Source organism: Phascolarctos cinereus, unplaced genomic scaffold (genome assembly GCF_003287225.1).
Source record: "Phascolarctos cinereus isolate Bilbo 61053 unplaced genomic scaffold, phaCin_HiC Scaffold_2;HRSCAF=192, whole genome shotgun sequence".
NCBI classification, from domain to species: Eukaryota; Metazoa; Chordata; class Mammalia; order Diprotodontia; family Phascolarctidae; genus Phascolarctos; species Phascolarctos cinereus.
In genome coordinates this window covers 275,535,827-275,561,724 of record NW_027555625.1, presented here as the reverse complement: position 1 = coordinate 275,561,724, position 25,898 = coordinate 275,535,827, and the positions used below count along the sequence as shown (strand labels likewise).

Genomic DNA, 25,898 nt, shown 5'->3' with positions numbered 1-25,898 from the left:
CATTACTTTTTATACTTAAGAACCCAAGCCTGTGGATCTTATATTGCTGTTTCTCTCTCTCATTGGATAGACCCAGAATCTGGGTCTTTAAATGATCAAGCAGATATCAGCAGGTTGTTTCCCCAGAGTTTTTGCTCCCTACATAAATTCCTAAACTTGTAGTGACACGAAAAAAAAAATCCAAGAATTTGACATTTTCTTCAGTTTCTCTGAAATCCTTCTAAATTTTCCCTTATTTTTATAAGACTACATTTCTGTTCAGTCATTTTCAACTCTTTGCGGTCTGAGTCTGACCTCTGTTTGGTACATCATATTGTTTCTCTACTGTTTAAATAGTGTATTCTTTTCCTTGTTTTAATAGTTTTCATTGATACAAAAGACAAATTTCAAAATGTCTTTGTGGTTTTAGGAGCCTTCATTCCAGGAGTTCCAGTGCAGCCAATACTTCTGAGATATCCAAATAAGTTGGTAAGCACTGTAAATTACTAATGGAAAAAAATTCAAACATTTTGAACATTCAGTACATTTTTCTGATCCTGCCTAACATTTGAGTGGTTATTTTCCACTAATGGTACCAGTATATCTAGAATTACATTTTGCTTAACACTTAGTTTTTAGAGGGGAGTGCGGAGGGGGAATGTTATTGACTCTGAAGATTAGTATTTTGTTGTTTTTTGTTTTTAAATCAGTTGTTTTCACCTTTCTGTTTTGTTAATGGGAGAAGATGTACCTAATCTTCATTACTGAGGTCACGAGGCCCCTGGTAGCTTTTATTTAACTAAAAAAACTGAAACTTCCAGTTCAGAAGCTAGTTTTTCTTTCCCCTCTGGTCCCTTGAAAAAAGGGGGCACTAATTAAATTCAATAAAACTTAGCAAGATGTGCATCTGATCATAGGTTTGAATTTGTTATGTTTTCACGTTCTTTTACTCTGCATTCCTCCTCAGTATTTTCTCCTAATGTTATCTTTTTTGAGATTTGTTTCTAATTTAATTTTTAATTTCAGCATGACACTGTCATGTCTAAAATTGCCTATTTGCTCCCTTCAAATAAAAGACAAATATTTCTGAACATAAATGTTAAAAGAATTTTTATTATAATTTATTTCCACATAGAAACAGATGGTAACCCTTATGAAAATCACCAGCTTATTAAATGCATTTGTAAATTTGAATATTCTTAAATAATACAGTAAGAAATTTAGTTACAAATAATTTAGTCTCTCTCTCCCGCCTCAATTCCCCACTGACGTTCTGAGTATTCTTTTGTTTTAGGATACTGTGACCTGGACATGGCAGGGGTATACATTGTAAGTTGTGTATTTTACCATTAAACATTTAGATTAGTATATATCAATCATTAGTGAAGGGAAAACAGGTCTTTTAGTTCACAAAGCTGTTTTTGTCATTTCCTGTAAAAGTGTTAAGTCAGAGGTTTTGGATCCTCTAACTGATAAGTGAATGGCAAGTCTTGACAGAAAGTAGCATTGCACATCAGATAAATCCTTGTGTTCTGATATGCCAAATACAGATTCTGCATAGTATCAGGATGATCGTTGAAGATTTTTGTCATTTCGGGAGAAATAACCTGCTAGTTCAGTTTGTAGCTTGTTTAGTTTTACATGAAAAAAATTCATTTTTAGGCTTTTCCATTGCTTGAGCCTTAATCAGATTTACTGTGATCAGATAATGCTTCAGTTTTGAATTTATTCTGTTAGAAGTAGGCTAGTCAGTGACAACTTGCTTCAAATTTATTGGCCCAGAAAAATAACAATATTATCAGTACTTGGTGTAGTGAATCTAAATTTGTGTTGGGTATCTGAAGACAACAAATTTTACTTTTGTTGCTAAATTTACATTGTTTAAAAAATGTTAAACTTCAGCAGTTCTTTAAGAAGTATGTAAGGAAAGCAAAAATTGTTTTTATTCTTATTAAATTGATTATGAAATAGCAATTTAAAATATTCTGTCAGTGTTCTATTTCTTGCAAAGAATTCTTATGTTCAATTCACTGTTATTGAGTTCTGAGCTAGTTTGATGTTTGGTGACAGGAAGCCACTGGAGGAGCATCTATATTTCAAACATTTCTTCATGGTACATGCTCAGTATGTCCTATTTGTTCCCTGTGTGAGCATGTGTTTAACTCAAATAATTTTATACACATGGTGATAGAGTGGATTAGTGACTTAACAGTTTAGAAATAGTTGAGGAAAAATAATTTGTATTTCCTTCAATGATAAGCTATTCATGCACATTGTCATAAAATTCAATAGTGCTGAACATTTCACCATCCCTTCAATCATAACTTTTATTTGTTATGGTATTCATTTTCTCCATTTTCTTATATGCATCACTAAAATCAGTAAAGGACAGCTAGGTGGCACAGTGGGTTGAGTTCCAGGCCTGGAATCTAGAAGACTTGAGTTCAAATGTGGCCTCAGACACTTATTAGCTGTGTATCCCTGGGCAAGTTACTTAACCTTTTTTGCTTCTGTTACTTTGTTTGTAAAATGAGCTGGAAATGAGAAGGAAATGGCAAACCACTCCAATATCTTTGTCAAGAAGACCTTAGATGGGGTCACAAAGAGTCAGGCACGACTGAAACAACTGAACAACAACAACAACAACAAAATCAGCAAGTTAGAGGGTACTCAAATGGTACCCACAGATATATAGTAACCATATTTTTCAAATGAAAAATTGGTATGTGTGTTCTGATACAAATATCCCTTTACATGACCTACTTATAAATACAGATTCTTTTCTCAAAATTAAGACTGTTGCAGAAAATATAGACTGCCTGGAAAAGGTATTGTGTTATAGTGGATAGAGAGCTGGCCTCACAGTCCAGAAGACCTGGGTTCAAATATTCCCCCCAGTGGCAGCTAGGTGGCACAGCGGATAGAGCACCGGCCCTGAAGTCAGTAATACCTGAGTTCAAATCCGGCCTCAGAACAAACACTTGACACTTACTAGCTGTGTTACCCTGGGCAAGTTACTTAATCCCAGTTGCCTAAAAAGAAAAAAAACAACAACAAAAAAACAAAAAAACCCCAAATATTCCCCCTGGACACACACTGTCTTTGTCATCCTGGGCAAATCATTTAGTCATTCATCCTCTCAGTACCCCAGTCAACTCTCTGGGAATAGTAGTTGCTATTCTGCTTTATTATAGGAGATTTCTCTTCCTGAAATTCCCTGTACTAATGACATTAAAAATCAATACTCTCACCCCCTCAAAAAAGTCATCATACCATAGAGTAGCATAGATGTTTAATGTAATATTTCACTTATATTTCAATCATGTTTGGCTTTAATAATTATAAGATATTTCTACTCATTTCATTCATGTTCTAATTTAGTAAGGAGACAAGTGTGAAAAACATGGAAGAATAGAATGAAAGAAAATCTTAAAAGCTGAATCTATCTTATCTTTGACTTCTTAGGAAGAAATATTCAGTTACCTATTCTACATCTTTTGCTATATCATCATTTGAATATTTGCCAAATATTACAGAAAAAGAGAATTTTAAAAGGAGGAGGTAAAATCATGCCAGAAATGAGGAAGAGAGATAGGGACCAGACGTGTGATTTCATCAGTCCTGGGGATACCCAGATAAGCAAACTCTCTTTCCAGTACAGGTTGAGATTGGCACCTTCTCTGCATCTTATAGTCTTGAGAGTTGCTTCAGAGACTGAGAAGTTAAAGATTTGCACAGGGCCACATGGCCAGTAGATGTCAGAGGCAACACTTGAACATATACCTTCCTAGGTCCATGTCTAGTTCTCTATCCATTATGCGACACTGCCTGTTGTATAATTGGATATGGAAGTGGTAAACCTCTTATTTCCTAGCTTTCTTCTTTTGACTTCTGCCTTTAAAAAAAATCCTTGGTTACTCAGACTAATATTTTTCTCTGTGAGTTAACTTTTCAGCTCCAAAAATATGTCTAATTTAAAAAAAATATCAACTTGGTCTTTTTTGTTTTGAATAAGCATCTATTATACTACACTGCACTCCATAATTGAATCATATATGTGCATGTACACATATATGTATATATTTATGCATGTGTATATGTACCTATTTATGCACACATGGATATGCATATACATTCATGCACTGGGTCTGCCTGTCTCACCCAGTCTAGAAGTATTCCGTCATGGGCTGATCTCATTACTGATGAGTTTAGAAGTTATGTCTTGTACCATTTCTGACCTGGGTCAGTTCACACCTCTTTAGGCAGCATGGTGGACTCCTGGTCTTTGGGGCTCTGCATACCAGTGCTGGGCTTAGTGTGGACATCAAGTTGGCTTAGCTCACTGCAGTTCAGAACTCCCAAGCTCAAGCATGGGTCATATATTTTTAAAAGACTTATAGATGAATGCTTTTGTGAAAAGTTTAAAAAAAAAAGAGTGAAAAGTATCATCTTTAAGGAGTTAAGAAATCTGCTAGAAATCTCCCATTTCAGAGCCAGTTTTTGAAAGGCTTTAACGAATTTTAATGAAAGTCTTAATTTTGTTTTAAAACAAAGTTTAGAACTTCTCAGAATACTAATTCTATGTGATATGATAAGGATATACACCCTGCAAGCTACTACTTTAAAGGAATAGGACAAATGATTTCTAATATCCATTAGAAAAGATTAGAAGCTTAGTGTTATGTTTAAGAGATTCATGCTGTCTAATAGACCTTAGAGTCTTAAATAGGTCCTTGTTGGAAAGATTTCAAATTTGATATTTAGTCTGCTGAGCTGTCAGACTCACAAATATGTCACAATTTTAATTTTTGCATAGCAACAATAAATTGTCAAGCCTGTAAAAAATTATTATGGAGCATTATCAGTAGAAAAGGGACATCTTTGAAAATAAAATTTTATATTGTCTGATGCTATGGAAATGAAAAGAATAATGCACAGCATTAAATAATTTCTCTGTTCTTTTATAAAGATTGCATTGTCTCTTTCTCCCTCCTCCAGCTTTCAGCTCTGCATTCTTACTTTCTGCCAGCTCTTCACAAAGGTAGAAGTTGAGGTAAGTTGAACAGAATTTAGCTGTGAAATTTTGGGTGAGGTTTATTGGTTTTTCTCCTTAAATTTCCAAAATCAGGGCTCTTAACCTTTTGTATGTGTGTGTGTGTGTGTGTGTGTGTGTGTGTGTGTGTGTGTGTGTGATGGATAGCTTTGCCAGTCTGAAGAACCCTTCTCAGAATAATATTTTAAAATGCATAAAATAAAACACATTGGATTACAAAAAAAACGATTGAAATACAATTATGAAAATTTAAAAAAAAGTTCATAGATGTCCTGAAATTAAGAACCCATCTTAAGAACTCCTGTTCTAAGACCACAGAATTGGATTTAATAACTCCAAACTGGACTGAAGGTACAATAGGCCCCGTGGTTTTAAAAGTGGTTCCACATTTAGAAGAGTTCTACATTTAGACACAGTCTATCAGTTCCAGTCCCAGGACCCCTGTTAGGACGCACATTCTGAGTAATAGCAACCTCATTCAGCAACATAATAGGAAACTCAGCTGTGCATTTGCATACCCAAGTCACACACAGGAATTAGGGCTACAAATTTATAATATTTTGGAATTTAGTTTATGAGGGAATCATTTTGCTTTGATTGTTAACTTTGTTTTTGTTCTTTAGCCTTCCAGCAGTAATTCATTATTAATATAGACTGTTTAGGATTGAGCAAATTTTGGTTAAAATGGATTTGCAATTGTAAGAGCCAAGGTTGCATTTAATTTGAGCTAAATGTTTTTGGGGTTTTTGTTTTGTAGCTTGCTTAGAAAAGATACTATACTTTTCTTAATTACATTGAACCTATTACTCAGTTTCTGTAAGCATTACTATTACTTTTTGAACTTTTTATTAGTTATTCTAGATTCTTTTGTTTTTTAAACTCAAACAAACACTACAGAATTGTAAGGTTGTCTATGCCACAAAGACAAACCAGAACTTCCTCTGATCCTGTCAATACAAACCCAAACAAGGAAAACTCCAGTAAACAGATGGAGGACAGAGATGTAGAACCATACTTTACCCCAATATATGTGGCAGTTGTCAACTTGGGATTGCAGCAGAAGCATGCAAATTCCCCTTTTCTCTTATTCTAACCACTCTTGCCACATTTCCTCTGTGTCACATAGTTATGTTGTTTTCTTCTTCATCTTTTTTTTAATTGCATAACAATATTTTCATTGTCTTGCCAGACTTGAACTTGGTTAGTTAACATTTTTTTGGAGGTAAGGCTTTCCCTTACCCTTTAACTTCAAAAATAGAATTTAGTTTTCCCCCAATCTGACCTGAGTATAATATGATTTAATACATTAGAATTGTTCTGTAAGCTGATATATTAAGCAAGATCTTGGGAATTTGAGGGCCTTAGTGTAGGTAGTTTAGATTGATGATATTTAGGACTTAGATGTATTTTGATTTTATGAAATTCTCTTTCATCCAAGGAGCTCCAGTTATTTTATTGACTTCTGAATGCTCTTAATTCCCCATTGCATTTGAATTGCAGCTGAAAAGATGTACATTAAATACTTATTCATCCTGGCTGCTGGCCACATGGTGTCTGTTTGCAGAATCTGTTGTAGTTCATGGCCTCGGCTCTGAGGCAGCCTGGCTTCTCTGCCCAGACTGAGGGATTCTAGCTTAGGTTACTACACAAATACCTTGGCCCTGCTTGTCTTAGTTACTTAAGGTTTGTTTTTTTTTATATTAATTGATTATATTATTTGATATATTTTGGATATTGTTATTAGATACTGTTAGGAAAAAGAAGTTGAAATATCAGTCTGCCAGTGTGTCCACATTAAAAGTAAAATGAGTACTTCATTAAGTTCTCTCTTCATTGCTCATTATTAGTGTGAATCATTAAAAATCTTAGTTGTCCATTACTATGTAACCTATTACTGATGATTAATATTTACCCCCAGAATTTTGGGGATGTTTCTTGTTTTCCCCCATTAGTTATTTATGTTACTTTTTCTGCAGGGTGGTGATTTTTCAGCCACAAGCCTTTTAAAAAGTTTTTAAAAATTAATTTATTTTGATTTATCAGCAATCACTTCCATATGTTTTTGAGTTTAAAATTTTTCTCCCTCTTCGTCCCCACCATCCTCCCCAAGATGGTACACAATCTGATATAGGCTATCTATATCTATATCCATATCTATATCTATATGTAACGTATGTAATGTATATATACATTCTTATTAAACATATTTTGTGATTAGAGATGTTGTAAGTAAAAATTAGAACCAATAAAAGGAACCAACAGAAAGTGGAAACAAAATTCAACAGAAGAGGAAAAAAATAGCAAATAGTGTGCTTTGATCTGCATTCAAATTCCATAGTTCTTTCTTTGGATGTGGATAGCATTTTCCATCACGAGGTCTTTGGAGATGTCTTAGATCCTTATATTGGTGGGAAGGGTTAAGTTTATCAATATTAGTTATCGTACAACGTGGCTATTATTGTGTACGATGTTCTCTTGGTTCTGCTCACTTCAGTCAGCATCAGACCATATGAGTCTTTCCAGTTTTTTTTAAAGTTGGCTTGATCATCATTTCTTATGGCAGAATAGTATTGCATTACTTTCATATACCACAACTTGTTCAGCCATTCCCTAATTGATGGACATCCCCTCAATTTCCAATTCTTGGCCACTACAAAAAGAGCTGCTATGAATATTTTTGTACATGTGGGTCCTTTTCCTATTTGTATGATCTCTTTGGGATATAGCCCTAGAAGTGCTATTGCTGGGTCAAAGGGTATACACATTTTGATAGCCCTTTGTGCGTAGTTCCAAATTGCTCTCCAAAATGGTTGGATCATTTCACAACTCCACCAACAATGCATTAGTGTTCCAATTTTCCCACATCTTCTCCAACATTTATCATTTTCCTGTTTTGTCATGTTAGCCAATCTGTTAGGTGTAATGTCATACCTCAGAGTTGTTTTGATTTGCATTTCTCTGATCAATAGTGATTTAGAGCATTTTTTCATACGACTATAAATCAGTCACAATTCTTGAAAGACCAGTTGGTTATGATCCACATTGGTTACTGGTGTCCCTGTACTGATGCCATAATAGATACTTGTAATATTGAAATATTGATATTTAACTCCATCTGAAGTTACAGTAGGTTTTTAAAATATGAGTCTGGAGGGAGGGAGAGAATTTGGAACTCAAAAAAGGAATGTTAATTTTTTGGAATTAAAGAAAAAAAGAAAAAAATATGATCCTGCAAAATTTTTCTGCATGTATCCTCTTACATTTACTGTGCCTTGAAAACCTGGGATTAGGTATAATAATACTATCTAGCATTTATATATAGTATTTTAAACTTGATAAACCACTTTACTTATACTGATTCATCTGATCTTTACAACAACCCTGTGAGGGTTATTATATCCATTTTACAAAGAAGGAACTGTGTCAGAGAGGATTGTGACTTATTCAATATCATGTAGTTGAAGGTAGGATTTGTACCCGTAGCCTTCTGACTCTAAATCTAGCCCTCTTTCTACATTATGCCATTCAGGTATATGGTGGATAGAAAATCATTCTCTATATTTCATGGTAACACTGATGTTATATTTTTAAAAACATATTCTATTTATTTCATTAAATATTTCCCAATTACATTTACAATTTTTTTTGTTGTTTTTGCTTTTCTTTGCTGAGGCAATCGGAGTTAGGTGACTTGCCCAGGGTCACATAGCTAGTAAGTGTTAAGTGTCTGAGGTTGGATTTGAACTTAGGTCCCCCTGACTCCAAGGTTGGAGCTCTATCCACTGTGCCACCTAGCTGCTCCTACATTTACAATTTTTAACATTAATTTAAAAAATTTTTGAGTTTCAAATTCTCTCCCTCCTTCCCATCCCTTTCTGGGTTCCCCCTTAAGTCAAGCAACATGATATCAATTATCCATGTTAAGTCATGCAAAACCTTTTCCATATTAGCCATGTTGCAAAAGAAAACACACCAAAAAACCTCAAGAGAAATTGAAAAAATATATACTTCAGTATACACTTAGAGCTTATCAGTTCTCCCTATGGAGGTGAATAGCATTTTTCATCATGGATCCTTTGGAATTGTCTTGGATCTTTGTCTTAATCAGAGTAGCTGAGTCTTTCACAGTTGATTATCCTTTCAATAATAGCTATTATTGAATGCAGTGTTCTCCTGGTTTTGTCCACTTCACTTGGCATCAGTTCATATAAGTCTTCCAGGTTTTTCTGAAACCATCCTCCTTGTAATTTCTTATAGCACAATACTATTTCATCACAATCATATACCATGAATTGTTCAGTCATTCCCCAATTGGTGGACATTCCCTCAATTTCGAATTCTTTGCTACCACAAAAAGAGCTTATACAAATATTTTTGTACATATATGTTCCTTTTCTTTGATTTCTTTGGAGTACAGCCCTAGTAATGGTTTGCTAGGTCAAAAGGTATGTGTATTGCACAGTTTTATAGGCCTTCGGGTATAGTTCCAAATTGTTCTCCAGAATGGTTAGACCAGTTCACAACTCCACCAACAATGTATTAGTGTCACAATTTTGTCACTTCTCCACAAGCATTTATCGTTTTCCTTTTCTGTCACATTAGCCAATTTGATAGGTACAAAGTGGTTTCTCAGACTTGTTTTAAGTTGCATTTCTCTAATAAATATTGGTTTAGAGCATTTTTTCATGTGATTATTGATAGCTTCGATTCCATTTTCTGAAAACTGCCTATTAATATCTTTTGACCATTTGTCAGTAAGGGAATAGCTCTTATTTTTTATAAATTTGACTCGGTTACCTACATATTTGAGAAATGAGGCCTTTGTCAGAGAAACATTATGTAAAATTTTCCCCCAGTTTCCTTAAAAAAAAAAGCTTTCCTTCTAATTTTGGCTGTATTAGTTTTGTTTGTGACTGATAGTATATTTTCAATTTAATTTGGTAAATATTGAGCTTATACTATATGCCTGTCACTGTGCATGGGGCAGATAGAGGACTTAGTGGACAGAGTGCTGGACATGGAGTCAGGAAGTTCAAATCCAGCCTCAGACAATGATTAGCTGTGTGACCCTAGGCAAGTCATTTAACCCTGTTTACTTTAATCCACTGGAGAAGGAAATGGCAAACCACTCTAGTATCTTTTCCAAGAAAACCCAATGGACAGTGTGGTCCACAGGGTCACAGAGAGTTGGACATGACTGAATGACTGAATAACAATAATCACTCTCCAAAATATTATGAGGAATACAAAAGAATTATATGACCTAATCCCCGCTCTCATGGATTGTACTATCTTCATTCCCCCCCCCACTTTTTAGTCACCAGAACTTAAATTCTTTTTTTTTTTTGTGGTTATCATTTGCATTGACCATGTTCTGCATGTGCTTACCATGGGCTTTCGTGACTTTTAGTAAACCACTTCTTCTCTCAGTCAGTCAAATAGCCAATAAACATTTATTAAGCATCTAGTATGGGCCAGGCACTGTGCTAAGCACTGAGGATACAGAGAAAAAAAATAAGACAGTCCTTGCCCCCAGGGAGTTCTCAGTCTAATCAGGAATCAACTGGCAAAGAAGTTATATGCAAAATAAATTGGAAACAACAGCAGAGGGAAGGTACTAGAATTAAGGAATAATCAGAAAAGGCTTTCTGTAGAAGGTTTTATTATCTTAAAAAGAAGGAATTGGACTAGATTATCTCTAAGTTCTCTTCCAGTGTTTATGAACCTGTAATTTAGGTTAATGGTTCTCAAACATTTTCACACATGGCACAGTATTCTTTAGTGTGAGGAATCATGGTGCTATGAATGTTTAAGTTGGCTAACCTATAGGTGATTTGAGAGACTCATGCATATACAGTTTTCTTTCAATAAGAGGAACTGTTGTTCTTGAGTTCTTTATGAGTTTAAGATCTGATATGTTGGGGTTAGTGAGTACAAGTTTTCTGTATTTTGTGATGATGATATTTTGTATTCTGGTAAGTAAAATTTATATTAAACATAATTATTTCATAATTTTATAAATTTTCTTTTATCTCTAATAGCATAACATCCAAAATTTCTTGGCAGACAACTCACACCAATGATTTAAGGTTACACAAAGTAAAACAGTTAATAAGAGAACATCCCACATATGTAATAAATGAAGAACTTTCTAGTTGATTACTGCAGAGGAGAGGACATCTATTAAATTAGAGCATATATCATTGTGTGTAGTTAACTAGTTTCTCTCCAGAGATCCAGTACCACATCACCAGCTATCCATTGGACATTTGAAACTGGATGTCTAGGAGAAATTTCAGGCTCAACATGTCCAAAACAGACCATATCTTCCTGTTCCTTTCCCTCCACTGAAACTCTTTCTTTCTGTTCAGGGTACTACCATTCTTCTAGTCTCCCAGGCTCGTAACCTTAGCATTCTCCTTATTCCTCTTTCTTCTTCATACCACACATCCAATCAGTTGCTAATTTTGCCATTTCTATCTGTACAATATCTCACTAGTAGTGAGCCTTAGTTGAGGGACTCATCACCTCTTTTCTGGACTATTGCAGTGGTCTCCTCATTGGTCTTTATATTTCAAGTCTCCCCCCTTACTTCAGTCTATTCAACACAGATGAGTAATTTTCATGTTACTTTCCTACTCAGGCAACCTGAGTAGCTTCCTATTGTCTCTAGAGTCAAACATAAACTCCTTTGGCATTTAGAGCCCTTCACAACTTAGCTCTAAGCTTTTGGTCTCACTATACATTTTCCCCTTCTCTGTTGGGCCAAACAGACCTTCTTTCTTCTGTTTTTCATATACAACTCTCTTATTTCCCATCTCCTCGCCTTTGGCCACTGGCTGTGCCCCATGTTTCAAAGACACTTTCTCTTCACATCTGTCTTGAAGAATCCCTGACTTCCTTCAAGATGCCAGTCAAACCTATCCAATGCCTTTATACATGTGTATAAATATAATTGGGCATATATGCACATGTATACACACATGTGTATTTATATACACTAACATATTTATTGTCTCTTTCAATTGAATATCAGCTCCTTGAGAGCAGAAATTATTTTATTTTGACTTTGTATCCCAATGCCTATATAGCACCATGTCTAGAACAGCAAATTCCATATAAATGTTTGTTGATTGATTGCTCATTACTTTGCTCATGACAAAAAAAAAATTGCCCATGACAAAAAAGAAGTTCAGTTATACATTCCCCACTCCTAGTAACTGAATATAGGACTAGTTCTCTACTTTCTTGTAATGAAATATAATGCAAATGCATTCAAGGCGCATAGTCTTTAGAGACCATTTTAATTCTAGCATATTATGGGTATTAAAAATGATTTGTGTGTATGTATATCCACATATATACTTCTAAGCAATTCCCTTACAAAGGTTATAGTATGTATTTAAAAGTGTGGGTGGTATTCTAAGACATTTTGGGGAGGATATTTCACCACTGAAAGAAATATAAGAACGTTTTGTTACTCAAGGTGGGAGTTTTCTTTCAACGAAACTCAAGAATTTATGACTTAGGAAAGGACAGTGTTTAATAGTGTTTTATTCAATAGGTTCAGAAATATTTTACTTTGGAAGTCTCAAAAAAGCTAGTTACTTATGGAAGGCTCAAGCACATGCATAAACCTCTCTGTAGTTTATTTAATTTCCAAGATACTAAATTGATTTGTGGTTTTTGGCCTAGACACTGCCTTTTGGGAGATCTCTATCACACAAATACAGAGACATGTTCTGAAGTCTAGTTTATTTTAGAGCATGCTCATGAAAAGCATGAGTGATATTATGGTATAGTGGAAAGAACCCTAGTCAGAATGTCAGCAGGCCTGGGTTTTTTTCTTGTCAGTGATTTTAACCAGTTTTGCTGTCCTGAGTAAGATATTTCCCCACACAGAATATAAAATAAGGATACTGAGCTAGAGTCTTATCCGCTCCTTTCTATGATCCCAGGGAACTGGGAACATACTCAGTTATATTTAAGCACATCATAAGTATGTCTCTCCTTTTGTGGATAGGGCAGGGATAACTATTTCCTGATTTCTTCCTTCATTTGTCCTCTGATTCATGAAGTTAAAAGAGGAGTCTAAGAGTTAAAGCTTCATTTTAATCTATTACTCTTATCCTCTTATTAGAAAGAAGAGATTGATAGCAGTCTCTTAGAAATGAAATGTGATATGCATAAAAAGTGCATTTGGCATATATTTATTGCCAAATGAGTATGAGATAGAAATGACTCCAAAAGTAGGAGAAAAGGAAGGAAGTGTAATGCTTCAGAAAAGTGGAGAGAGGGAAAATTTTAAGGAGGGTGTGTTAAAAGCTTTCAGAGAGGTGAAGGAGAAGGATGATTGAGAAAAGGCCATAAGATTTAGGTATTTAGGTGACCTTGGAAAGAATGATGTCAGTAATGTGATGGTGACATAAGCTAAGTTTCAAAGGATCAGCTTCATATTCAAGGTGTTCTTTAGTTTGTCCTATACATACCATTCTAAGAATATCACTTCTTTCTTACACATACTATATGCTCCCACCAGGTTGTGCTAATCAACCACACACACACACACACACACACACACACACATACACACACACTGAACTTATCCATTTCTGTACACACACATATATGTATCATGTATATATTATATACAAAATAAAGGGATTTTGGGGGGGAGGGAAGTACTAGGAGCTAAAACAATCAGGGAAAGCTTTGTATAAACTATTCTTGAGTTAACTCTTGAAAGAAACGAGGGATTCTGAAAAGCAAAGGTAAGATGGAAGTGTATCCAGGCATGGAGGACTGCCACAGAAATAGAGATGGGAGATGGAGCATTCTGTGTAGTTTTACTATTGCTAGATCCGTACTTCTTTCTTTCCCCCTTATTAATTGAGAGTAAGAAAGGTGGAAAACTTGTAGCAAATCAGCATAGTCAAGCAAAACAAATCCATACAGTGGCCATGTCCAAATGTGTCCATCTCCTCTTTGACAAAAGGAGAGTAACATGCATTATTATAGGTCCTCTGGAGACATGATGGTCAGTGATTTAATTAGGGGTCTTAAGTCTTCAGAGTTTTTTTTTTCTTTTTAATATTGTTCTTCGATAAATTGTTCTCCTGTTTCTTCTCATTCTACTCTGCTTCAGTTCATACTATCCAAGATTCTCTGAAATCATCTCTTTCATCATTTCTTACAGCACAGCAGTATTCAACTACAATTTGGTTAACTATTTCCTGATTGAGAGGAAATCTAAGGCACCCACTTAGATTCTAGTTCTTTCCTTTCTTCCCACCCACCTCCATTTTTTAATGTTCCCTTGTTTTGCTTGTTATTTTTCCTTCCGTGATTTTCTCCTTAGTAACTGTTTCTTCCAACCCCATCTATTTCACTGTTGAGTTTGATGTATTTCTATATCAGATTATTTTGTGTGTGTCTGTGCATTCCTCTCTCTTTTGTCCATTTCAGATCAGAGTGAGGTTCATCTAATGTCCCCTCCCCCACTCATGTTTTACATATTCTGAAGCACCCTAAATATGAGAAATAGAGGTTCTACTTCTTCCTCCTTTCTACTTTTGTGTATTTATCTTTCAATTCTTCATTCCCTTGCTCCTTTTAAAACATTCAGAACAGAGCCATTTCAGTACTAAGACCTAAATGAAAATGCTCTATTCCATTAAAGGTCCATTTTTCCTCTAAAGAACTCAACTGTTGATGGGGAAAGATAATGAATACAGTTTTTGACAGGTTCAACCTTTTCCTCTGACTTACCCCTTCTCCCTAATATCCAATTACTTTCCAGGTCAAACTCTATAATATTGTTCACATCTGGTACAGGTAGGCAACACAATGAATAGAGTACTGGGCTTGGAGTTAGGAAGACTTGAGTTCAAATCTGGTCTCAGACACATAGTAGCTGTGTGACTGTTTGACTCAGTTTCCTCATATATAAAATGGGGATAATAATAGCACCTACCTCCTAGGGTTATTGTGAGGATCAAATGAGATAATAATTATAAAGCATTTAGTATAGTGCCTGGCACATAGTAAACATCATATAAATGTTGTTATTGTTTTTGTTATTGTTATTTAACTTCTTTTTGCCTCAGTTATCTCATATGCAAAATGGGGATAACAATAGCATCTACCTCCCAGGGTTGTTGTGAAGATTAAATGAGATAATAATTATAAAACACCAAGCATAGTGCCTAGCACGTAATAAGCACTATGTAAATGTTCTTTCTTTTTATTATGATTCCCTCTATTTCTGTGGCTGCTGCCCTCTTTCCTGGATTATTGCAACAGCTTCCAGATTGGACTCTTGGCTTCCAGTCTTTTCCCACTTCAATTCATCCTTCACGCAGATCACAAAATAATCTTCCTTCAGCATTATTCTGACCAATATCACTCATATCTTTAAGAACTTTTAGTGACTCACTCTTATTTCTAAGAGAAAATGCAAATTTATCAGCTTGGAATTTAAAGCCTTTCATGATGTGACTCCAGCCTGCTCTTCCAGGCTTATTGTACATCACTTTCCTTTATTCTTTGTATTGGAGAAAATGGACTTCTTGCTGTTTCCCAAAATCATCACACCTTTGCTAATCTTATTAGTGCTCTCTCACCCCTCAAGTTATCATGCATATATATTTTTCTGTTTGCATGCTGTTTAAGTAATGTTGTGTAACTCTCTCCTCTTCCCTACCACACTCCCTTCCCCATGTAGGTTATACGCTTTTTGAGGGCAGGGATGCTCTTTCATTTTGTTTTTGTATCCAATGTATTTTGCACATGGTAGACAATGTTTTTTGGTTAGTATTGGATTGCATTGATTATATTTCATATCCTGGGGTATGTAAACTCTTGAGGGAAGGGATCACTCTTGATTTCTGTTTTTATATTCTCAGTGCTTTAGAATAGCACCTTGCTCATGTTAGGTACCAATGCCATAAAGAATAAGATTGTTGAAAGGGACAAAAATAGTTGGGGGGTGGGAGTATGTAGCTGTGATATAGGGTACAACCTATCCCATATAGGAGTACATATACCTCCTTAAGAGACAGACTAACACTTTTCCCTATCTGTATTCAAAAATTACTTGCCATATAGTAATGATTTAATAAATGCTCTTTAATTAATTTGTTTAAGGAGGGTCTTATAGAATGTTGCCACGATGAAGAAAGGTTATATATGTGTCTGTGAGAGTGGCCTAGGGTGGTTTGATCCCATGATTTTATGGGTAAGAGGAAGACTTCAAAGCAAGGCAGTTGGTACTCTGAAACAAAGCTTTATTCACTCAAGGCTACTCACTAGTTCTATGATAGGTGTTTAATAAATGTTGAACTTAATGATGAGAGTGTATGTCAACTGTCCTTGTAACTAGTCTCAACTCTACTTTTAAGTTCTTTGGAGTTGAATAAATGTAAAATCAGGGCTCAGGTGGGCTATCTTCATTGTTGAAAATCCTGAAGATAAAAGTTAGAAATAAGATGTAGAAAAAAAAACAGACAAATATAATATATGCTGAGATCACAGAGGAAAAGTGGCCATGTTGAAAAGGGCAAAAGATGATGGTGATGAGGGCCCACTTCCCATGATGCCTCTCTGCCTTTCCCTTTCAAACTAAATGTCCATACCAGGGTTCTCAAAGTGTAGCCTGGCAACATGGAGACCATTTCAGGGGATCTATGACATCAAAACTATTTTCATAATAATATTAAGATGTTTTAATTTTTATTATGGTAAATGTCAGTAGGTATAACCCACATAAACAAAAGGTTTTTTTGTGGTTTCCTCAACAATTTTTAAGAATGTAAAGGGGTCTTGTGACCAAAGAGTTTGAAAATCACAAGTCTATTACCATTAGCAGTTTAAATAGCTTGACTTACATGTTTCACTGATTTGTGATATACAGGACCTATAGGTTAGCCCTGGAAGAAGTGGCTTTTTATTAGATTTTCGACTGATTTTCTTCATTAGGGGTTGCTGGAAATCTTCAGGTACCTAAGTATAATATTTATTAATTTTATTACTTTGAATTCTCTTTGGAATTTTTTCCAAGAGTAAAATGCCATGCTGATATTAAGGTTATTAAAATTGTTACATAGGCAAATATTATCTGTGCAAATAGGGACACAACTAAATTATATTGCACTAATATTGTACTAAACATTTCATTAGGTAGTGTTTTCAGTGCAAGTATGACTAAGTACATATAAGAGAGAACACTATATACCTATTTTATTTATGAGTAAGATTGATTATAACTAGTCATTCCAGCATTTGCAAATACAGTCCTTCAATCATTTAAATTTTTTATATCATTTGTAGTGTTATTAAAATTTTATTTTAGGCAGTTTTCTTGGATTTTGTTACTGAGCAATTATGAAAGATTCAAGTAGTGTGGGATAGAAGAAAGTTCCAGTAATTTTTGGAAAATATTTATTTGAAAAGCTAGTTGAAGTGAAGAGAGCAGGACCAGGAGAATGTTGTGCACAATAACTGCAATAGTGTAAGGATCATCAATTGTGAAAAACTTAACTGCTCTGATCGAGACAATGATCCAAGACAATTCCAAGGGACTCATAATAAAAATTATTATTCACCTTCAGAGAGACAACAGATGAACTCTGAGTTTGGAGCATACTTGGAACATACTTTTTTAAGAAAAAATTCTTTATTTTCTTTTTGTGTGTGTATGTATTTTCTTTTGCAACATGATTAATATAGAAATGTTTTATATGACTTCACATGTATAATCAGTATCATATTGCTTTTCTTCCTAAGGGTGGGAAGGAGGGAGAAAATTCGGAATTCCAAATTTTAAATACACTAATGCTAATTTTTTTACATGCAGTTGAGAAATGTTAACAAAATAAATAAAAATATACTAAAAAAAGATAAGCTAGTTTGATTGCTGTATTGGCTATTTGGGAGTTTTGGAGACCCCTAGTGGCTTAATTTATAGAAAGACAAAGAAATGTGAGCTGAAAAGACCCTTGGGGTTTCTGAATCTGTTAAGTTAAAAGAATAGTAGAAAAGAGTAATGAATTTAACCTTTCCCCTTTAAAAAAAAGGTCTATCTTAAGTCTTTTTGTATGGTGGCACAGTAGATATTACATATATACCTACATATGTATAGATCATCTTTCTTATTAGAATGTAAGCTTCTTGAGGTTAAGTCACTTTACCTCTATCTGCCTCGGTTTCCTCATGTGTAAAATTGGGACAATACTAGCACCTGCCTCTCATGGTTGTTGTGAGGATCAAATGTAATACTATTTGTAAAGCACTTTGCAAATCTTAAAGCACTATATAAATGCTAGCAATATGGCAGTAAAATCTGGGCAATCAGTACCAGAGAGGCAGTGTGATTTAATGGAAATGCCATTGGACTCCAAGTCAAAAGAGCTGAGTTGTAGTTGTGGATCTGCAATTAACCAGCTCTTTGATCTTACACAAATTATGGCCCCTCTTTGGATCTCAGTTTCCTCATTGGTAAAATGATGGGTTGGACAATATGTTTTGTAAGTCTCCTTCTGACTCTATCTTCCTCTGATTCTGGAAAACTATATAAGCAAAAATAATGACAGTTTAAATTAAAAACTAAAGCCTTTCTTTTCCCTGATACCAATGGTTTCCTTTCGATCCTTTTCCAAAGAGGCTACTTCTTCCATTCCATTCTCCTTTCCTCACAGAGCCAGAGGGGAAAGGATGAGCAAATTCTTTGCTCCCTAATATCCCTCCAGACTAGAGATTCTTTAGCTTTTTTGTTTGTTTGTTTGTTTTTGGTGCATGGAGTCTACCCTTTGGCAGTCTGGTGAAGTCTATGGACCTCTTCTCAGAATAATGTTTTAGGTGCATAAAATAAAAAAGATATAAGCTTACAAAAGAAACCAATTCTATTAAAATGCAGTTATTAAAACAAAAAAAAATCATTGACCATATGTTAGAACTCCTGCTTCAAAAAATTGTTTTAATCTCAACTGCATCTTTCCTTTAGAGGTCTCCCCTGTCCAGTTACACAGCCTTTTCCTCAATTTTATCACCACTGCCTTCCATCTTACTAGATACTCTCTCATTTTCCTCAGGTACTTTAGCCTCTAATCATTCTTCCTTTCTACCTCATCTGCTGCATTATATATGTTGGCTTCAACATAATAAAAATGGCTCACATTTATATTCCACTTGAGACTTAAGCAGGTTTCCTGACTTATTTTCTTGTTCTTTCTGTTAAAGCATACTCGCTGATTTATTGATACTTCTTTCACCATCCTTTCAGCACAGTGCCTCCATCTCCCCAATATATCATTCATTCACTAGCACAGCCATACCATAGACATAATCACTTGGAACTGTCTTGTACTCTTTAAACCTACTCTTTTTTAAAACCTCATCCTGAATCTCCTCATTCAATATTTATTCCATGATCGCATTCAGCAAATATTTACTGAATGAATGAATAAAAAGCACAGAATGTGAGAAAATAAATGTTAGAGAAGAAAGCCAAATGATGAAAGTGATATTACAGAAAGGAAGGAGTGGAAAGACTGGACTGAAATAAATAAGCAGAGATGACTGAGAAGCAGTAATATAATAAGATACTTGTTGACAATGGTTCTAAACCTGTGTAATTTTTCTTACTGAAATTTATCTTTCAGTTTATGCCTGTTCATGTTCCTAATGATGAAGAAAAAAGTGATCCTGTTCTTTTTGCCAATCACGTCCGGAACAACATGGCAAAGTAAGTATCCATGTGAAGGTTGAGGCCAGTGGGGGAAAGAGCATTTGTTGCATTTGGAATCTGAAGACCTGGATGCAATTCCTAGCTTTGATATCTTCAGCCGCTGTGATTTTAGCTCAATTCTAAATCCTTTAGGACTAAAGGATTTGAAATATGAAGCAAAATATCAATGGCATCCTCCATTTACATGGTATTTTTTCTCAGAGGGTCCTTTATTCTTCAGAATACCTGTAGAGTGGGTTAAAATAAGTCATCATATATTTTTCTGCATGCTCATTATTCTTTGTCACACTTTTCAGTGTCTCAATGAGAATAACTCTTTGGCTGTATCATCAGGAGCCTGTAAAATTTCTGTAATATTTCTATGGGGTCAGGGGTCTGTTGATAAATGTTTAATAACTAACTCTACAAAAGAAGCATGCAGGACACACTTTTAAGTGTACTCTATATTGTTAACATTTTATTTATCATTTTCTTGAATCTGGACAATCAATAAAACAATAAATCAAGCCCTGATTCCTAGCGTTTGCTAATTTCTGAGCTATAGATGCTCATGCTGAAATGTAATAATTGGAGTTGGCTCTATTACACCACTGCATCAGATGAGCTATTTTTCAAGACATTGTGTCCTGTGGTCATTTGATACCAACGTTTCTAGATGGTCTGAGAGTATATTCATTCCGTTATTGGAAACTCAGCATACATGTTACAGTAGTGTGAACTGTAGAACCAAAGAGATAAGTCATAGATAACAGTCATAAATTCAGCAATCGGATATTACAATCATTTTAAGAGAGCTAATGATAACTAACATTTAAATAGGGCTTTAAGGGTTGCACAGAAATTTCTGTTTATTATCTCATTAGATCTCATTTCATAGCCTAAAATGTCCACTAGGATAATTTCAGTTATGCTCATTCAATCAAGTGCTGAATTGTCTAGATACTACTTTACATAAATGAGAAATCCCACACAAGAATACATCCCTATAATATTTCAAGCCCTTGAAAGTCCTTGCCAATATTTTTTTTTCTGTGCACAGGAGGCTTGAGGAGTCCTTTTAGCAAAAAATGAAAGTCCAGAATTTAAATTTATTAAGTGATATAATATCACAACAAAATTAAAAGAGGAAGCTAGAAGGTACCTTTCACAACTATGACTAAGTGACAAATTCTTAAGCAAATAAATAGAGGTGATTCTGAAAGATAGAATAGATAATTTCAATTACATATAATAAAAAAGCTTTTTGTATAAATAAAATCAATGTAATTAGAATAAAAATGATAACTAGCTAGCTTTAAGGTTTGCGGTAAACTCTTCAGGTTATCTCATTTGATTTTTACGTCACCTCTGCAGATACTATTATTACCCCCATTTTACATAGAGGAAACTGAGGCTTAGGGAGGTTAAGTGACTTGATGAGAGTCACAGAGTTAGTAACTGTCTGAGGCAGCATTTTCACTTCCTGACAGGTCTAACACCAACTACTATATCACTTAGTTTCCTTTAGAAGAAGAAAAAGTGAGGAAAACATTTGCATAAATATCTTTGATATCCAGATATAAAGATAATCAAAACAATTATATAAGACCAACATCTAATAGAAGAGGGGTAAAAAAAATATGGGCAGTTTCCAGAGAAGGAATGGAAACTTTCAACAAATCACATTTTAAAAAGTTCCAAATTTCTAATAAGGAAATATAAATTATAAGCACTCAGTCATTCCCTTTCATATCCTTCAAACTGGCAAAGATGGTAAAAGTCAGTGTTGGAAGGGCTACAGGAAGACTGGTACGCTAATTCATGTTTACTGGAGCAATGCATTGGCACAACCGCAGGAAAACTGAGTTTTCCAACAATCTCATTTCTGGCATATATCTGAAGAAGAGGTCAAAGACAGAAATAATGGGCCTTTATAAGCCAAAACAATCATAATAGTACTTTTTAGGGTAGAAAAGAAAACACAAACTTTTTACTTTCTGCAAACAAAGTAAGTATATCTTAATTAGAGAATGGCCTAATAAATTGTGGTATATTAATATAACAGAATGTTTTTAGTGCCTAAAGAAACAACAGATTTGGTGTGTTCACAGTTACATGGGAAGACTTGGATGAACTAATACAGCACAAAGAAAGAACAACCAGGAAAACTCTCTCTCTCTCTCTCTCTCTCTCTCTCTCTCTCTCTCTCTCTCTCTCTCTCTCTCTCTCTCTCTCTCTCTCTCTCTCTCTCTCTCCCTCTCCATCTCCATATACTGGAGTAACGTAAAGGCAAACAACTCTATAAGGAAGCCAAATTTGGATTAATTGTAGTGCTTAATCTTGGTCCCAGAGAAGATGGTGAAACAGGATATGGCCATTGCAGTCAGTCAGATAAGGTCCTTTGGTCAAGCAGTTTTGCTTAACTTTTCCTTTGTTATAAAAGAGTTCATTGGTAATTGGTAAGTGTGGATATAAAGCCTTAACTGTGGTATAAAAATGTATCAATATAGCAAAAAAAAATTAAATGTAGCTATTACAAGATAAAGAAAAAGAGCAAGAAAATAACAAGGGATATTTTTGTGTCTGGCTTGAGCCATAACTCTTCAATCTCTAGATAATAATGATACTGTTTTGGCAAGGATTATAGCTGTGTGACTTGGGGAATAAGGTGGAGGAAGATTGTATGAATATTTGACAAACATTTCTCATGATTGCTTTGTTGACTAGTGTATGTACGCAGTTATACTTCAAAAAAAACCCCAACAAACTTATACCTTAGTTCTATGCTTCAAAACATTCTTTCTTGACTTTCTCTTTTTTCCTCCTTCTCTCTTCATACTAACTTTATGCTGAAAAATAAAGAAAAAAATAGAATCTATATTAAATAGGCCTGCTTAAACATAAATATTAATAAAATTGAGTCTTTCATGTACTTGTAATAAGGATGTACAAGATTATGCCTTATATTTCTTTTTTCTCTCCACATTTTTAAAGAGTAGGATTTTTTTTGCTTTTATTTTCAGGATAATTTGCCATTCCAATTTATTATCCTTTCTCTAGGGTATTTATTTATGATATTATATTTGTTAAATTTTTCAAGCTATTTGAATTTTAAAATAATTTTTATTGAATAATTTATTATACATTTACTATCAAACATCAGTACAACTACTTTAACTTGCTTAGCATCTTTTTACTTTTTAAATTAATTGATTTCATTGTGAGAGGCAGCATGGCATGGTGGATTAGAGAGCCAGTGTCAGAATAAGAAAGATCTGATTCAATGTATCTGATTCATATATATTGGCTGATTCATATTTTGGCAAGTCACTTGACCTTTCCGTAGTCCCAGACAAGTCTCTAAGAGAGAGTCTGTCCTTTTTTGGTAGAGGGTATTTTCTACCTAGTAGTTCTCTTATGCTAGTTAAATCAAAGGGTCTGAAATCCAAATAAAAATCCAATGCATGATATAATAACTTTTCAGTCATTACAAATCTTTGTCCAAACTTCATCCATGTTTTTGGTTATAATTACTGTATACTCTTTTCCTCTGCTTTTACTTCTTTACTCTATATTATGTTATGAAAATCTCCCAAGAATTTTTTATATTTCTAGTATTAATTGCAGTATTCCATTACATTAGTGTACTACAGCTTATTTAACCATTCCCCTTTTGTTGGATTTTAGATTTCCTCCTTTTTTTGTAATTATTAATTACAAATTTATTCATTTGTATTACAAATAAGGATGTCATGAAAATCTTTGAAAAGATAATTCTTTTCCTTTGCTTTGATACTTTTAAGCTACATTCCCAATAATGGAATTATTGAGTCAAAGGTTTTAAGTAGTTTACAGGTTTTATACTCTCCAAAAAGAATCCACAGGTTTGTGAGTTTTTACCAGCAATGATTGAGCATACCTTTCTCTCCACGACCCAATTAGCATTGAGTTTTACTTCTTTCCATTTTTTGTTGCCAATTTTTGGTGGGTGGAAGGTATTTAATAAATGGGAGGGTCAGGGGAGTATGAAAGTTGCTGTTTACACCTATCTTTTTACTATTACGAAAACTGAACCTTTTTTTCAAGTGATTATTACTACTTTATGTTTGCTTTTGGAAATTTTCTTTTCAGATCCATCATCCATTTACTAGGGATTATTTTTAGATATTATGAAGTTCCTCATATATTTTAAATACCAATGTTTTATGTGCCCACATCAATGTTTCCATTAGTCCTTTATTTTAAATATATTTTTTGTTTTAAAAAAATTTAAATAATATTTTGGTCAACATTTTATTCTTAATATTTCCTTTTATTCATTGAATAGGTAAAAAAATTCACTTCCATAATTGAGATAAATACGTTACTCCATTTCATTACTTGTTCTTCAAAATAATCCTCCAAAATAGGAAGAAGAGATATTATTATTCCTATTTTACAGATGAGGAATCTAAAATCCTGAGAGATTAAGTGACTTTCCCAGAGTCATTCTGCCAGTTAGTATTAGAGCTGTGATGAGACATAGCTCACACACCTTGATTTCTAGTTTTATGTTTCAATCATTTGTGCTTAAAAATCTGAGTTACAAAACACAACCACATAGATTAAATACATAAAAAAGGAAGTTCAATGATCAAGTCATAACAATTGGGCCCTTTGGCAGGAAAAAAGACAGAGCTATAATTATAAATAATAGTAGGTACTTTTCTATTCACTCTTGTTGCCTGATCAATCCAAGCCTAATGAACAGTCATAATTTTTAAAACTATTTGAAAATCAATGTTTTACATTTTTTTTTTTAGTGCTCTGGGAGTGCCTGTTACAGACCATACTTATGAAGACTGCAGACTGATGATTTCAGCTGGACAACTGACATTGCCTATGGAAGCTGGTTTGGTGGAATTTACTAAAATTAGCCAGAAATTGAAGTAAGTAGATATTTTGAGTAGAATATTATGTTTACATTTCTATTAAAGTACTGAAGAGTTCATTTTCAATTATTTAATTTTCATATTTAGAGTTCCAGAGTTGACTTACATTGGGCTAGTGAAGCCAAGTTTGTGGATTTGATCTCTAATATATCATCTACCTTTTCTCTTCTGTAATTACTCATCTAATAGATATGGTTACAAGGGGAATCTAAAAATAGTATGACTGTGTAAGCACAAACCCATCTTATTGTTGGAGATAATTAGAAATATGTATGTATTTCTAATGTTGGATCAGTAGTATTATCATCATATGTGTAGAAAAAATGTATTAAGGTGCTACCATAGTCCTACAGAAATTGTTGACTTTTTTTTAACATTAAGTGATTCATGATAATTAGATACCTTACACAATCATTCAGTCTTGTTTGTATTATTTCAGTAGTGTATGACTTCATGACCCCATGTGGGGTTTTCTTGGCAAAGATACTGGGAGTCAGCAAACTTGAGTTCTAGCCATGGCTTTGCCATTAACTCAAAGGGTGACCTTATACAAATTGCTATAGGATCTGATGCTGTAGAATTCTCATCTGGAATATAAGGAGCTAGACTGAATAATGAGAAGCTATATGGTACAGTGAATAGAGTATTGGACTTGGAGTCAGGAAGACTCATCTTCCTGAGTTCAAATCTGGTCTCAGACGCTTACTAACTATGTGACCCTGAGCAAATCACTTAACCCTGTCTGCCTCAGTTTCCTTATCTGTAAAATGAACTAGAGAAGGAAATGGCCAATCACTCTAGTATGTTTCAAAGTGCTAGTAAATGGACCATTATTTGCAATAAAATTTTTACATAAATTAAAATTATTATCTTCCAGTTCAACCTTTTAAAAGTATATGTAAACTGTATGTAGGTTTTATGTTCATACTTTATCTGATGACTTTCTGACTACTCTTTAATTATTTTTTCCCTCAATTATTTCTATACGTTTTCTTGTTTAGATTAGATTGGGAAGGTATTCGTAAACATTTGGATGAATATGCTGCCATTGCAACAGCCACAAAAGGAGGACGAATTGGAATTGAAGAGTTTGCAGAGTATTTAAAACTGCCCGTTTCAGATGTACTGAGACAGCTTTTTGCACTCTTTGACAGGGTATGTTTAATTTTTTTCCGAAAATGTTGATAATTTAATTTTTTTAAAAAATGCATTA

The 25,898-nt window shown here is 34.2% G+C and overlaps 1 protein-coding gene across 1 annotated transcript in view; it reads left to right on the top strand.

Annotated features, from left to right (window-relative positions):
- LPCAT2 (lysophosphatidylcholine acyltransferase 2) overlaps positions 1-25,898 on the top strand; it is a 92,954-nt gene that overhangs the window by 16,326 nt on the left and 50,730 nt on the right. The window contains exons 6-11 of the mRNA XM_020985197.2: positions 410-468; positions 1,274-1,308; positions 4,978-5,032; positions 19,690-19,772; positions 24,557-24,682; positions 25,687-25,840. Coding sequence (XP_020840856.1) covers positions 410-468; positions 1,274-1,308; positions 4,978-5,032; positions 19,690-19,772; positions 24,557-24,682; positions 25,687-25,840 — 512 coding nt within the window. The remainder of the gene's footprint in view (positions 1-409; positions 469-1,273; positions 1,309-4,977; positions 5,033-19,689; positions 19,773-24,556; positions 24,683-25,686; positions 25,841-25,898) is intronic.